We start from the raw sequence: 14,929 nt of genomic DNA on the forward strand, positions 1-14,929 counted from the left end.
AGTAGATTTCCTTTGCAAGCTCAATTATTTGTTCATAATTAATGAAAAACAATAAAAAAATTGTACCTGTAAAAAAAGACCTCTCACTCCATGCTACCTTCCCATTGGAACAATGTCAGCAATATGTTGGTGATTTATTGCTTTACCTGGTAACCTGATACTGCATGACACCCGTGTCAAGGCAAGATAAAATGTAGTCCCAAGAAAATTGATTAATGTCAAACTCAAACATGTGGATACATATTATATGGGTAAATGAAATAAACATTTTCAACAACCAAATGTTAGAAATGAAGTATGAGCTTACCTATGTACTTATGAAAGTAAAGGAGAGATTTTGTGATTACATTAGTTGAAAACTTGAAATACTGTGATTGACAGTAAAATAATGGGGGAAGTACTACCACCCCCACCTCATACCCTAACCACACATTTCATAGCTAACTGAAATAAATAAATAAATTTTGTGAAATCAAACTTGACCAACAAAGAGGCAGAAAAGTGCAGTCGAGGCAGTCAAACGTCGGTAAATTCATTTGTGAGCCAATCAAAATTAAGATCATTCATGAAATGAAATCTAGGTCTATTCATAGAATAATTATTGGCAAATATCAGTTAGATTAACAACTTCTAATATACAGAAAATCCATTGTGTTTTGGTACCATTACGTTCCAACATTTCATCTGCTATTCAATATTGCTTTCATTATGTGGAATAGACATATTTCAATTTTAGGATATTATATTGATGATAATTATATTAATTTTTAAAGCACAGGTAAAAAAACTGTTTACAAGACTGTGTTGTCCTTGCTCCACTAAAGTTGTTTGCATAATTATTCACTAATACGCATGGAATGCATTAAGGTTATAGTCTGAATTCAGTTTTGTGAGGTACTTCATTTACATTTAATAGAGATATTGATTGCATAACTCTCTAAGTTAGAGTTGTAATTATAAATCACACTTATTTAATATACAAATGGGGCTGCCATTGTTCATACCACTTTTATCATAGCACATGCTCTTTTGCTGTAGCCACAGCTAACGATATGATGTAGAGGAAACTTTGTCAAGACAGCATATTCTGCTTATGACTGACAATATGATGTAAAGCAACATGTTGCCAGGGTAACATATAGGCTGTTATCCCCATTCATCATTTTTTGACATGCTGTCAGTTTGAGTTGGGCAGACATATCTATATATCGATTTATGTATCATGTAGTCTGCAATACTAAGTTTATTGTAGACCCTTGTTTCTATTGATTCAATGGGTAAATAGAATTTTAAATGGTTTAAAGTTTTATAAGTGTGTTTTCAAATAGCAAATGCTTCTGGATCCAATGAAATTGGCCAGATCAAAGTAGAGCATGAAGAGAGCTAACTTTTGATGCATCACTGGTCATTATTGGTCAAGCCAATTCAAACCAACATGTTGGTTTTGGTGTTTACATTTGCTTGCTGGTCGCTGACAGCTTTAGTGATAATCATGGTAATTTTTAAAGCCAATTTGAAACTAGTGGAGTATGGTTGCCTTGAAATAAATCATGCCAATTCAGTGTGTATTAGTACTGTAGATGTTTTCCATTTATTATTTGATATACAATCATTTGTAGCTTATTTGTATGAGCTTTATATATTCACAACTGTGATTTTGCATTCACATGCTTCCATGGCTGGGAACTACAATTCTCTGAGACTCCCTAATTCAAATACTTATCAAGTATTCCCTTACATTTACTGCTTTCACCTCATCTAGGTGAATCTAGATTGGTGGGGTCCAAGGGTCCGGTGTTGGACCCCCCATTTTTTTCAAAAATTATCTTTTCTTTAATACTGTATGAATGTGTATGGATCGAGGGGGAGATTCAGATCTCTTTCCATTTTTTTCTAAAATTAATAAATCCAAATGTCCTTACATTACCATATTATATCAAAAAGAAATATTAGATGCCAGTGTTTTTATTTGATTGGGCTATTAACTCTACATACAGGGTCAGGCAATGTGACCAACCTTGTAACAATAAAGTAACCATCAGAGTTTCCATACCATAACTTCTAATATTTTGTGTATGTTATTGAAATCTGGCAGTTGTTAAGTAAACATTACAAGTCTTTTGTAGATAAGAAAAATCAGATTTGTCACTGAATATATATGGAATTAGTGTGTTGACTGCTTCAAGTGAAAAGTGATTTTTATGTTATGATTAAAAATACTTTTTGTCATCTGAAAATTTTCTAATTTCATTTATATAGCCTCTAAAACCTTTTAAATAAATTTCACATGTTTTTCTCAGTAAAACTTTACATATTATCTGTTATTTTCTCTGTCCAAACTCTATATGAACTCAGGCGATTTGACCAACCTTGTAACCACTGTCCAAAAAAAAATGTAAATAAATATCAATTACCATTTTTTTGTATCTAAAATGACTGCAGATTGTAACAGAAAATTAAAATTGTTTATCCTAAATGGCTTAAGGCTTATAACAGTCTACATCTGTTGATACTTGATTCTATTGTTTTAGTACCCTTTGAACCATATCTAACTAATATTTCTGTCACACTTTTTAAATCACTTGGCAAGCATGTAGCTCATGTTACCTTATTGAATGGCATAATGCATAAACTATTCATGAGCATACTACATGAAGTATTTTTATTAATTTTCCTTAATTAACCTAATAAAGTTTTTATTTTTATATTTTATAGCAATAAATAAAGAATACTTGAAAAACAAGAAATATAGTACTTACTTTTGTCCTTCTGTTTTTATATTTTAGTTACCTTTCTAACAGTACCTTTCATCAAAGTTAGTACTGTGTGGGACACCAGAAGCTCTTGTAACATGGACTTGTTACTAAATTAATTTTTCATTCTTTAGAAGTTAGAATTTTCATGAGAGATTTTTTGTGTATTTGTCTGAAATAAGCAAAAGTGCAATTGGTTTTACTATGTTAGTAATGTCTTTAAAAAACTTTGAAAATAGACATTCTGTTTATGAATGCTATGATTTTATTTAAATATGATTATCAGTTATTATAAATATTTAAGTTTAATTAAAAAATTTTAAATGTTTGTTTTTAACTGTTTATTTGCATATTAATCACACTACTAGAAGTAAAGATATAAGCTCTGAAATCATTTGTAAAAAGGTAAATTACTGCATCTAGAGTGGAGAAGTTAAACATTGTTACTTGTTAACATAGTAATACTATATTATCTCAGTAGACTTTCTGGTTCTATATCTTATTCATTCCATTATGCTTTTCAAACTTAAGATAACATTATAACTATCATAAGTTTTGTTTTATGAAATAAATTGAAATTATTTTAATTTTTATATTGTTTAGTTTTAAGTTTAGGCTACTTGAACAATATAAAATTACTAGGTTTTTCTTTTGGCTAAGCACTTATTTGATTATTATGATTATTCATTTCCTTTGGTTGATTACAGAGAGTAATTGTGTAGGTATAAATACAACACTTCAGGCCCCATCATTGTTGTAAGCATGCTTATAAACACATAAAATAATACTGAATTTCTGAAACAACAGGTCTGAAAAAGTGTACATAGTATTGTTGCAACAGGTGATTGATAATTAAATAAATTTTATTGTTACCCAGTTTTAAACTGAAGTTGCCCTTCATGTATGATAAATTTTTATGTACAAAGTTTAGGATTAAAATAACTTAATTCTTGCACCTGAACTCTGAAGACATGACAAAATGTTTTTGAGACAAATTTTAAAGTCTATTTTATATGTTATATCTAACTGTATTTCAACAATTTTAACTCAAAACATTTCAGAATCAATATTTTGTCAATTTCTGACACTTAATGTAATTTGCAATGAAAAATTTTTGATTTTCATTTCTTCACAGCTGAAAAGAGTTTTGCCTCTAAACAAAACAACCCACTATTGTTTTTGTTTTAGAATTTTTCTACTCATTCCAAAGAATAACTTTGTTTTTGCTAAGAAACTATCACTTCTTGAGAATGCATATATCACCCATTTCTTGATTTTCAAGTGTTTCCTATAGTTTTTATACAGGCCTTGGTTGAAAACTTGCAACGGTGCCATGTCAATGAGTGAAAATATGTGTTTGTATATAGTATCTGTTTGAAAGCTATCAAAATTTTCAGTTAGAAAACACTCAATAACCTAAACTATGGTGAGCATATATAGTTTACAAATGGGTTGAATGTGTAACAAAGGAAACTGTTACAAGTTTAACACAGTTACCAATATACAAAGTGTGAAGGTTTTTGTCATCATCAGGTACAAGTAGTTTACTTAGACACAATTTCAGTCATGGTATGTTTTAAATAAGAATATTATCCTTATTGGTGATAGTAAACTGTTCTTTTTTAATAATTTTCAATTTGTATGATTTACTCAAGACCAGTGGGGCATTACTGCATAAACTTAAGAAGCTAGTGCACCTTTGTCTTTTTTTTCCTAATGCTTGCATGGTGGAATGCATACTATTTCCAGAATTCTGTTCTAATTTGATAATCAGTTTATTGAGCCTTTCAATTAATTAATTAGAAAATGCTACTAATTATTGAGTTTGAAATAGCAAGCCTATTTTACTAAAAACAAGATTACAATTTCCATTCCCTTAAGAATAAAAGAAAAACTACATTTTACAGTTATAGAACAAGTTATACAGATTACAGTGTGAAATAGTCCAATGTTTGAAGATTTCTTAAGGTTGATGATGTTGATGTTTGTTTCTTTGTTTAAAAATACATTTTTACTTTTTAATAATTTAAGGTAATCAAGGGGCCTGTTGGTCCATCTAGGCTGTTCCATCCACTTTCCTAAACTGTCAAATAAAACACTCAAAGCCAGCCTTTATTTAAATACTTATCAAGTCTTCCCTTAAATTAACTGTATTTACCACACCTGAAGGCAAACCATTCCGAGGGTCAATCACTTTGCTAGAAAACTTATGCTGTCTTAGCTGAAGATGGCTCCTATCCTGTCAGAATTTGGATTTCTATCCCTCTAATCTTACCATTCTCACCACTATTAATTATGAAAAAAGATGGTGCATCAATGCCATCATGTCATCTTAAACACCTCAAACAGATTCTCTTTAACTGTTCATTTTTGAAGAGAAAATAATAAGAGATCTTAACCTATCCTCATATGACAACCTCTCCATCCCATTGACCATCCTATTAGCACTCCTCTGAACCATTCGCAACAATTCAATGTCCTTTCTAAGTTAAGTTAAGGAGCCCACAGTGCTTCACATACGGCCTAACCAATTATGACCCATAGAATGACATTATAATATCAAGATTTCAGTAGATACAACTTATGTTTTTGTTTAGCTGCGGTGTTTGTAAGGACTTTTTGTTCACCAAATTAAATCAAATTGTCATCAAATCAAATAAACTTAGTTAAGTTTGCTGTTTAACAAGCATGTAGTTCACTGCAGAATATTCTGATGATTTAGATCTTCATTCTATATTATATGAAACTTATCTCACCACTGTTCAAAATAAATTCAAGAAAACAAGTTATAAAAGAACAAAATATAATGTGAACAGTTAAAAGGTTAGCAAAAATATGTAGTAAATGGATCACACTATCAGAAGTCTGGAAATTAGAGAAACTAGTTTTAACACATTTATATATCTTCTTTATTCTATTCAATTAATAAAGTGGTTCAGTTATTTATGGGCACCTTTTATGTTATATAATTATAAGCACAGTTGTTACAGTTAACTTCTCTAGCATTGTGCTCTTCAGGTTTAAGTTCACCTAACAAATGTAACTTCTTTTCTCTTTGTATTCTTCTTCAGAAATGTGTTGCATTGTGCTTGAAATCTCATCACTAAAAACTTAATATATAACTAGTACATAGTTTTGTTTTCACAAAGAGTTAAGAACACAAGGATCTTGCAACTGACTGTTATAATCAGTGACAGTAACATTTTAAAATTCCAGACATGATTGAGCAAATATAATTACATCTCTTGTTTATTTGTATTCTTCAGCTATGCCTTCCCAGTTGAAGGCATTTCCTTATGCTTTAGGTTATGAAACATAGTTTATTAAGACTGTTAATGAAACTGGTTTATCTTTGTTCTTAAAGTTACATATTCTTTAATAGAGGCAATATTAAGAAGTTAGAAGTAAGTATTTTTGGATCACTTAAAATTGGCAAGTGTATAAATGTGTTGTTCTGTTTCAAGATATAATTGAGTCTTGTTTTGGATTTCCCATACTTCGAGAATTTCATACTCTTGTGTGTGTTAGCATGGTTTTCTGAACAAGTAATTAAATGAGAAACAATGAAAGTTTGGTATTAACAGTTTTCTGAAGAACATTAAACTGCAAGATACTTGTTTATCCTATTTTATGACAATGTCTCTATGGTCATGTCATCAGAAGTATCCAGTATTAATTCATGTGCTACATTCTTGCTTATGCTTAATCAAATGATTATGCATGGAAAAGAATAAGATTTATTGCTTAGATTAAAAATTAATGTTTTTAATTTGCTTGATCTGTATCAGTTAATCTTAATGAAATTGTATCACAATGAGAATTATTTGCAAAATAATTGATTTACTTCATAAAGGACTGTGCAATACATTATAACTATTTGTATTACAATTCACTTTACAGTAAGTGGGGTTAAAACATTTCCTATGAACACATTTTTCAAACAATTCTAAATAGTTTTTCTCTTTTTCTGACCAAAATTATTATTTAGGCACAAAGCCATAAGGTTTGTCATTTCCAAGATTTTCTTTTTTTTTCCTTTTAAGGATGCCAACAGATACAATGGATGATATAGAACTAAAGAATATTGAGCTGCAGGTCCCTTTGATGAGGAATGTGTCAAGAAGTGAAACTTATACTCAGGTGAGTCATAATAGTAAATTAGCTGTAATTGAAATTAGTCCTTTTATACTTGTCCTTATATTGCCAAAGTTTTGGAATGTGTGAGTAGATAACTTTCTAAGTACTTTTATTTGCCATATCACATGAACTGAAATGTTTCACCAAAGGTATTAATATAATAAAACACAAAAACTTTCAAAAATATTTTATATATTTCTATTCAGAGTAAAGATAAAGAGCATCATTTCATTCACTTAAAAGTTATTAGAATCTGTGATTGTTTTTTCAGAAAATGTGTCATATTTATAAACATGAATGTCTGTCAAGCACAGTGCCATTTATCAAAACTGTAGCATTACTAAAATAAATGAGCAAATCAATCCTTGATAAAAACTGATGCCATATCATATGTGTGTATGATTTAATTGTGATTATTTTATTAATGTAACTAGACTTCCCAAGTTAAGTACTACTAACTAATGAGCTGTGACATGGTTAGCATTGCAAATGATAAACTATAGGAGCTGTTTTAGATATTAGTTATATGCCACTGTTAATGTACCTGTTAATACACATAAATATAAATGATCCTAAAAGTGACAGAATTCTGCCAAGTCCTAAGAGTTATAAAAATATTCCTAAATGGTTTGATAGAGATTCCTAATTTCTAAGCTTGTATGGGATATCAAGCATTCTCAAATGTAGTTTTAAAAGTGAAAAATGTTTTTTCCTGAGAAATTTAAATGTATGGGTAGTTCTTTAAAGTTAACATGTGTTGGTATCAACTTGTAATATTTAGCTTTCTGATGAAATAAATGGATATGATTAATCCAGACATAGAAATAGCTGCTTGAAAACAGAAATTTTAACTATTTTAGATGCAAATATTGAATAGACTCTTGGTAAAGTTAACAAAGCTGAAAGTGATTTATGTGAACAGTTTGATTTAAATGGTGCATTTGTGATTCATGAAAGTCAACTTTGTGTTTAGATTTGAGTCATGTTCAAGCTGATTAATTATTTTTAATTGAAGATGAATTTTCTCATTATATAGAAATCTGCTATTCTTATCAAATTTGTTTAGATGTTTTTATGTAATTCAGTTTAAAAAAATTCCAAAGATGTGGTATTATCATTGATTTGTTATTGCGTATAATTTAAAATAAATCTTTATTATTAATTAATTTGTTATAATATTTAAACTTTTTTTGCTTTATAAAACATTGAGGATGAAAAAGTTAAATGATATCTTTAGAAATAAATATTCCATTTAAGGAGGACAAAATTGAGACAGAGTGGGGTACAATGTTTGTGGCTGTTCAAGGAGAGCGAAACAAACAGGCAATAATCACTTACCATGATCTCGGATTGAATCGTAAGTGCATTGAGAACTTTTAATTTGTCATAAGCCTTCAAGCAGTGTAAACCTACCAAGGACAAAAGTATTCAAGTATCAGTATATTGAATATGTAAACTTATCCCTTATATATAGAAAGTTTATTTCATATGCTAAGTCTTTCTCATCTCATTTTCAGAATGTAATTGACAGTGTCACCACTTTTGTTAACGTATGTGCTTCCATATGTGATATTACTCAACTGTCCTATTGTTCTTTTGCATGCATCCTGTACATGAATGATAATGGTGAGATTACACATCATAAGACGTTCATACTGTGCAATGTTTTTTTTTCATTCTGGTCATATTGTTTTAGAAGAACTGATTCACATGTGCAGCTTTATTTTACCTTTAACTTTGTTTTTTTCACATTATATATTATTTCTTCATCATATGGCACATTATTGGTGAATATTTCTAATATTCAACAACAAATTCCTTTTTAATAAAAATTCATCAATTCCTGTTACTTCTATTATTTCTGCCAAGACGTGTGCATTTCCCTATTCCAGTCTTCATTTTCTAGGTCATTTCCTAAGCTAACTTTCGGTTAATTGTAATTAAAACTGTTTCTTCCTCTTTCCTATTATTCTTTTCCTTGAACCTCCTATAGTATTCTGGAAGTTGATGAATTGCCTTAACTCTGCCTTTTTCTGAGATTTTACTTAGTTACATTCAAAATATAATTGAGCTATTTTACTATCAATGTTTGCCAATGAAATCAGCATTAAAATTTACATTATCATTCAAAGCTTTATATTATCTAAGTTTTAATTCCTTTATTTCAAAAGAAACTACAAAGAAAAAATTTTAAAGTTCAATTTTATTCTCATGTGATTCACAAGTTCACAAAATATTAACTTTGTGTCTCATTAACTTGAGAATGGCTTCCTATACACTATACTTCTATGTATGGAGAAGAAACTAGTTAATTACTCTGTTTACACATTCTTTTTTTCAAGCTCCTTAGGGCAGGTTGAGAGAAAGGAGAAATAAATTTCACTGAACTCATGACAGATGCCACACCCACTTGCTACACATAGAATTGCGATTTCTCAGCCAATTATACTTAGTTGAGCTAGATGTTTATAACCGATGGAAAGACCACATTTTACATATGATCTCCCAGTAGTTATTTTAAGATGGGTGCAAAGAATTTTATATAAAACTAATCAAATCTCTCTTAGCATTGTTTCTGCTTATGTCCTTGCTGACACTTTAGCATCATTTCTCATCTAGAAATGCATTAGTTAGATAGACAGTTACATTATATTTAGGTTTTAGTTTTATATCTAACTTAATTATGTGCTATTTATGTTTTAACATGCATATTTGAAAGGTTTAATAACTTTTCTTATATAAGCCATCATCTCTTTGGTTCACAAAGTTAGTATAATATATGAATGGCACAACATTCTGCTTAGGGCTAAAGTTTTTGTGCCCACGATACTGTAATATTGGCTGGGGACACCCATTAATGTGTGTTACAATAAATAACAATGCTAAAGGACAGGAAAGGATAATAAAGCATTAAAATTAATGATATGCAAAAATGTGGATACAAGTAATTAAGAATATAACCAAATGAAAATGTTTTAAGATTATTTTATGAAATATTAAAAATTAAAAGGTATGTACATTTTTTTCTGTGTCTGAATGTTAAACATTTCATTGTATTATAGTATAAGTTGATGATAACAGCTACAGTTAGTAATATTGTAGAGAAAGTGAAAGTAAATATATATGAACATTTATCTTAAATTAAAAAAACTTTTGGTATTCACTTATTAGGTTTTAGGGGTTATGCAAATGGAAATTGAAAACTATAAGATGGAAAAAGGTATTTTATATCTGTGTTTTTATGTTAGTTAGGTGAGGTGCTACTTGGGTATAGATTTAGGGTTAAACCATTCTTTAGTATTTTCTAAGTTTACCTGCAGTGGTCTGAAGATAGAGAGAGAGACTGTGTGTCTTCCTCCTTCATATAAATGTATACTGAGGTTGATATTCTTATCCATACTTAAGTGACTTGAACTAGTTTTTTTGGTTGAATCGTATGAGTACGTATGTTCACAAAATTTGGCAGACTTTTAGTAAATGTTAGGAGTCTTTTGTACACACAAATTCTGATACAGTTATTTACCTCTTCTCACAGTTACAGCTATTCTCAATCTAACTGCTTTCTAGTGCACAAACGTTTCCTTGCCACTAGTCATAAACTCTCACCTGATTTCACATGCATTCTACGTGGTTCAGCTGCATTTAAGTATGCAAGTTAGCATGCAACAACCCTCCACCAGTAGGAGTGCAACACACTTTCCTATTGCAGCTGACTCCCTCTATGCAGTTGAACCAAAACTTTTTAGTTTGGTATGACAGTGTTAAGACCTAGTGCTTGATTTCAGATGTTTTTTTCTTTAGTGCATTTTGAAAATATTCAGTTATTATTTTTAGAATTTCAAAGTATTGTTTATAATCCACTGTCAAGTTGGATTTTGTTATTTGATTCTGAATTCTGTTTCTCCCTCAATTACCAGTAGTCAGTCAATATTTTTTAATTCGTAATTTACTATGATGACTAAAATGGCTACTGACAGTACCAGCTTTCAACAGTCCCTGACAACAACTGGAGGTGTGGGGTTATTGGTGGAGGAAGTGTCGGCAGTAGTTCGTCAGGAAATGGCTTCTTTCATGCAGGCTAAGGGATCTCCTGATCTACAACCATTTCTTCCATTACCTGAGGACTTTTATCAAGACGATGTGGACTTAGCTTCCTCCCCATTCCTTTGCTGTGCAGTCACATTCTTAGCCTGTTGAAGCACTTAGACCCCATTCACAATTTTTAGACTTGATATCACAGGTATGTTGTTGTTGTTTTTCTTTGTCACCCTTGTCCTTTGTTCCCTCCACTTCCTAATTAACTGCAACACCTAGTTCTGAGTTTTTACTCCCCATAACCCTCCCTCACCAGATTTTGGGGTACATGCTCAAAGTTTTGCAGATCAATTACATGCAACAGTGAATAAGCTTCACCCCCACATATTGTAGAGGATGATGCACTTGCATATCATCATTCAGCAAATCCTTTCTTGATGGACAACAACACTCCTTGATTATTTGTCGTCTGAGGCTTTCTGTCGTTCTCCCAAAGTTTTTTTTGACAGAAGCCTGTATCCACCTTCACACCAACATGTCCAGATTGTCTTATCTGCTCTTTCCCTCCACACTTGGCTCCTGTGTTGCTGGTATCTCTTGGGCCAGGAGGCTTTATTGACACTTGTGTTTCACCCAACATCCTTGCAAGATCTTTGATCAGCCCCTTTTCAGAGAACTACGATCTTTAGTTGGTTGATCACGCCATTGGTCTCGGGAAGATTTAGGTCTTCACATCAACCTTTTGGTATTCCTTGCTGTTTGTCGGGTGATGGTTTATTTTCTGTCATCTCTGTGAGGCATGGCATTTATGATTCATTCTGTCAACTTGACAGTTGCCTCTTACTTCACCATTCAAGAGAGCACTTTATCCCGATCTTTATGTTTTTGCACTCTAGATCTCCTTTTCTGGGCTCAGAGACATCAAATTCGTTTGCTGGCTTGTCACATACTGGGTGCCCTCATTCTTGTTGTGGATCATCTGTCCTGTCCAAGTAAGATTCTATCCACAAAGTGGTCTCTCAACCCTAGCTATTCTGATGGCTATGTTTTCAGTTGGATACTTCTCAGCTAGGTGCAGTTCCACATCCTTTGGCTTTGGCCATGGATTTGCTCAGCCAGGATTAGAAGGACCTTTCCTCTATGCATATCATGGCGTCCATCTTCTATCCCGAGTAATTACTTTCATCCAATCCACTCTGTGTAGGGTCCTTCTTGTGGCTCCTTTCTGGCCAACTCATCTGTGGCTTCTGTCCCTTCTCCAGGAACAACCTACATTACCTCTCCCTCTCTCCTGGTTCCTCCCCTGGCAACCTCATTCAAGTATAGATTTTGTCCAGTTCTTGCGAGGGGATCAGGACAATCCACACATGTAACATCCCTGTTGTCTCTCACTGACCATTCCTCATCCATGTTTGTGTACCAACATAAGTGGAGAGTATTCCTTTATTAGTACATCTGGCAAGGATTTCTCCCCTTATTCTCCTCCCTTTCCTCAGATATCTGTTTTTGCATGGTTGTTTGACAAGGATCTGTTTTTCGACCCTTGCAGGCTATAGGGTGGTTCTGTCATCTCCCCTCATTTTTGCCATGTATTTTCCTCTCCAGTTATTTCCCTTTCTACCACATCCCATATTTACTCCCACTCTGATCCAGATCATTTCTTGTGTCTGGTCTGTGCTTTATGGTATTGTGTTGTGCACAACATCATTTCCATGGCTCTCACTCCCCTCTGTTTATCCATTGGAATCCATCCATTTCTCATGATATTTCTCCTATCACCCTTACCGATTGGGTTTATCAGGTTATCCATATTGCATATTGATCCCATTCTCCTGAATCTTGCCATTTGTTATGTGTATCAGCCCTTCACCTCTCAATGTCCTTGGTTGCTCATTTCTGTCGTTATTTGGAGGAGATTATGCAGCCTGGCATTTGGACCACTCCCCACATTTTGGTGTCATGCTACTTGCACCACCTGGCAGTTTCCTGCTGAGCCGGATATCATCTTCCCCATTTAGCCATTCTCCATACAGCAGTACAACTCTGAGTGGATAAGTTATTTTTTTTCTTTTGTTTTTGTTATAGATCCTGCTCTGTGGTGAGTGGTGGCTGTCCTGGTATACTTATATCTAGTATCTGCACCATGAGATCTATAAGACTGCTTCCAGGTGGCTCATCACAATATATTGTGTCATAAATATGTTTGTATTGGACTGTACACTCATGGACTAACATGTGTAAAGCAGAATGAGATTGATGCCCATCTCTAACGTTACTTGGATTGTCCGAATCGGGAATGGTGTGCTTTTCAAGATAGGGTTTTATGGTTATCCATTGCACTTTCTCCGGTGATGAGTTCCTCCAGACTCTTCAATGCATTTCTTCTTCCAGTGGAATGTGGGAGATCTTACCACTTCCTAGCTTCTAGCCACTTGGGTGGTGGATGATGGAGGAATCCTCCTGGGTGTGCACAATTCCATTTGGTTGAGAGTAGAGTGGTTACATTCTGCCTGTGTAGAACTAATGACTATCCTTCTGCCATGGGTGTGATCTTTTTATTCCAGATGTTGCTGGTCTGGGCTGGATTTTTCTATTTTATAGTTAGACCCTCTGGCTGGGAATCCTCCCTCCTACCACCACCTGGAGGACTGGTTTTGGTTGGAGCTGGACCAGTCAACATAAGTCCTCACATGTGAGTGGACTGGGAACTTCCTCCTACCACAGACTGGATGTTACATCCCCAATGCTGAGTGGTTTCTAACTGGATTTGATCCTCCATATTGCACTTCCACCATCCAGATGTATATTCCCAGGGTTTGTTGTTCCAGGTTGTATTGGATTTGCACATGTGTTGGTTTAGGTTATTGAAATGGAGGATCCTTTCCCTTATAGTTCCTTCACTTGAGGTGAATAGATGAGGACACTCCTACTGCTAGGGGCTGGTTGAGTTCTTCCCTGTGTTACTGGTCTGGGCTAGAGTTGACCTCTCAATTATGGTCTAATGTGTCCTAGACACTCTGCACACATTCCTCTTCCTTTTGTATTTGGGACAGATCACTTGTCCTGCACTTTGATTGTGACACAACACTAGTTGGCTCCAGTTGGGTGAAGAGTATACCTTGTTCAGGTGTAGTACGGTCTCCCATAGGTGTGTTTGCTCTACATATAGATGGCACACTCCTTGGATGCTCTTCAGATGCTTTTGAAGGGTGCTCATCTAAGTAATTCTACACTGGTCCCTCCATCAGCTCAATGTGGGATTCTAGCTGTAACTCTGAGAAGAGGTAAGTAATCGTATTGGAAGTTAATATTTTCCTGCACTGAAAATATATTTCTGATAGATACTTATCTTCTCCCACACGTCCTTTCCACGTCAGGCGTTGTTTTTCGTGCCTAATCTCAAAGTGAAGATTGGGTTTAACTGCACAGGAGTGAACTATTTTTGGACAGAATTGTCACCAGTGATGAAAAATGGAATCTCTATGCAAATATTAAACATAAAAAAAATGGCTCAGTTCTAGACAAAAACTACTTCCGACACCAAAACCTGGACTTCATCCGCAGAATGTGATGCTTTGCATTTAGTGGGGACATCAAAGGAGCAATTCATTTTAAACTCCTCAATCCACAGTGAACTGTCAATGCACAGATCTATATTCAGCAATCATTTAAATCAAGCCCTTCATCAGAAATGCCCTACACTTGTCAATTGGAAAGGTGTTCTTCTTTTCTATGACAATGCACGTTCACATGTGGCACGTATGACGCAACACAAGATTATGGAGTTGAGTTGGGAAGTTCTCCCCCATCCACCATATTCTCCAGATATGGCACCATCTTTTTCATTTACTGCAACACCATCTTAATGGGAAAATGTATGCATATGTGGAAAGTGCTAAAGAGGACATTGACATGTTTTTTTGCTTCAAAACTAAGTGATTTCTTTTATCAGGGCATTAACAACATGATTGTAAGAAGGAAAAGCATCATTGATAAGAATGGAG

The 14,929-nt window shown here is 33.4% G+C and overlaps 1 protein-coding gene across 4 annotated transcripts in view; it reads left to right on the forward strand.

The window, feature by feature from the left end:
* LOC106462138 (protein NDRG3-like) overlaps positions 1 to 14,929 on the forward strand; it is a 51,835-nt gene that overhangs the window by 1,737 nt on the left and 35,169 nt on the right. For 2 of the 4 annotated variants that reach the window (XM_013922030.2, XM_013922032.2), the window contains exons 2-3: positions 6,797 to 6,893; positions 8,148 to 8,247. In XM_013922030.2, coding sequence (XP_013777484.1) covers positions 6,798 to 6,893; positions 8,148 to 8,247 — 196 coding nt within the window. In that variant the 5' untranslated portion in view covers position 6,797. The remainder of the gene's footprint in view (positions 1 to 6,796; positions 6,894 to 8,147; positions 8,248 to 14,929) is intronic. The other 2 variants (XM_022389291.1, XM_022389292.1) reach the window with 2 other exon arrangements.

The sequence above is a fragment of the Limulus polyphemus genome, unplaced genomic scaffold (genome assembly GCF_000517525.1).
Source record: "Limulus polyphemus unplaced genomic scaffold, Limulus_polyphemus-2.1.2 Scaffold1101, whole genome shotgun sequence".
NCBI classification, from domain to species: domain Eukaryota; kingdom Metazoa; phylum Arthropoda; class Merostomata; order Xiphosura; family Limulidae; genus Limulus; species Limulus polyphemus.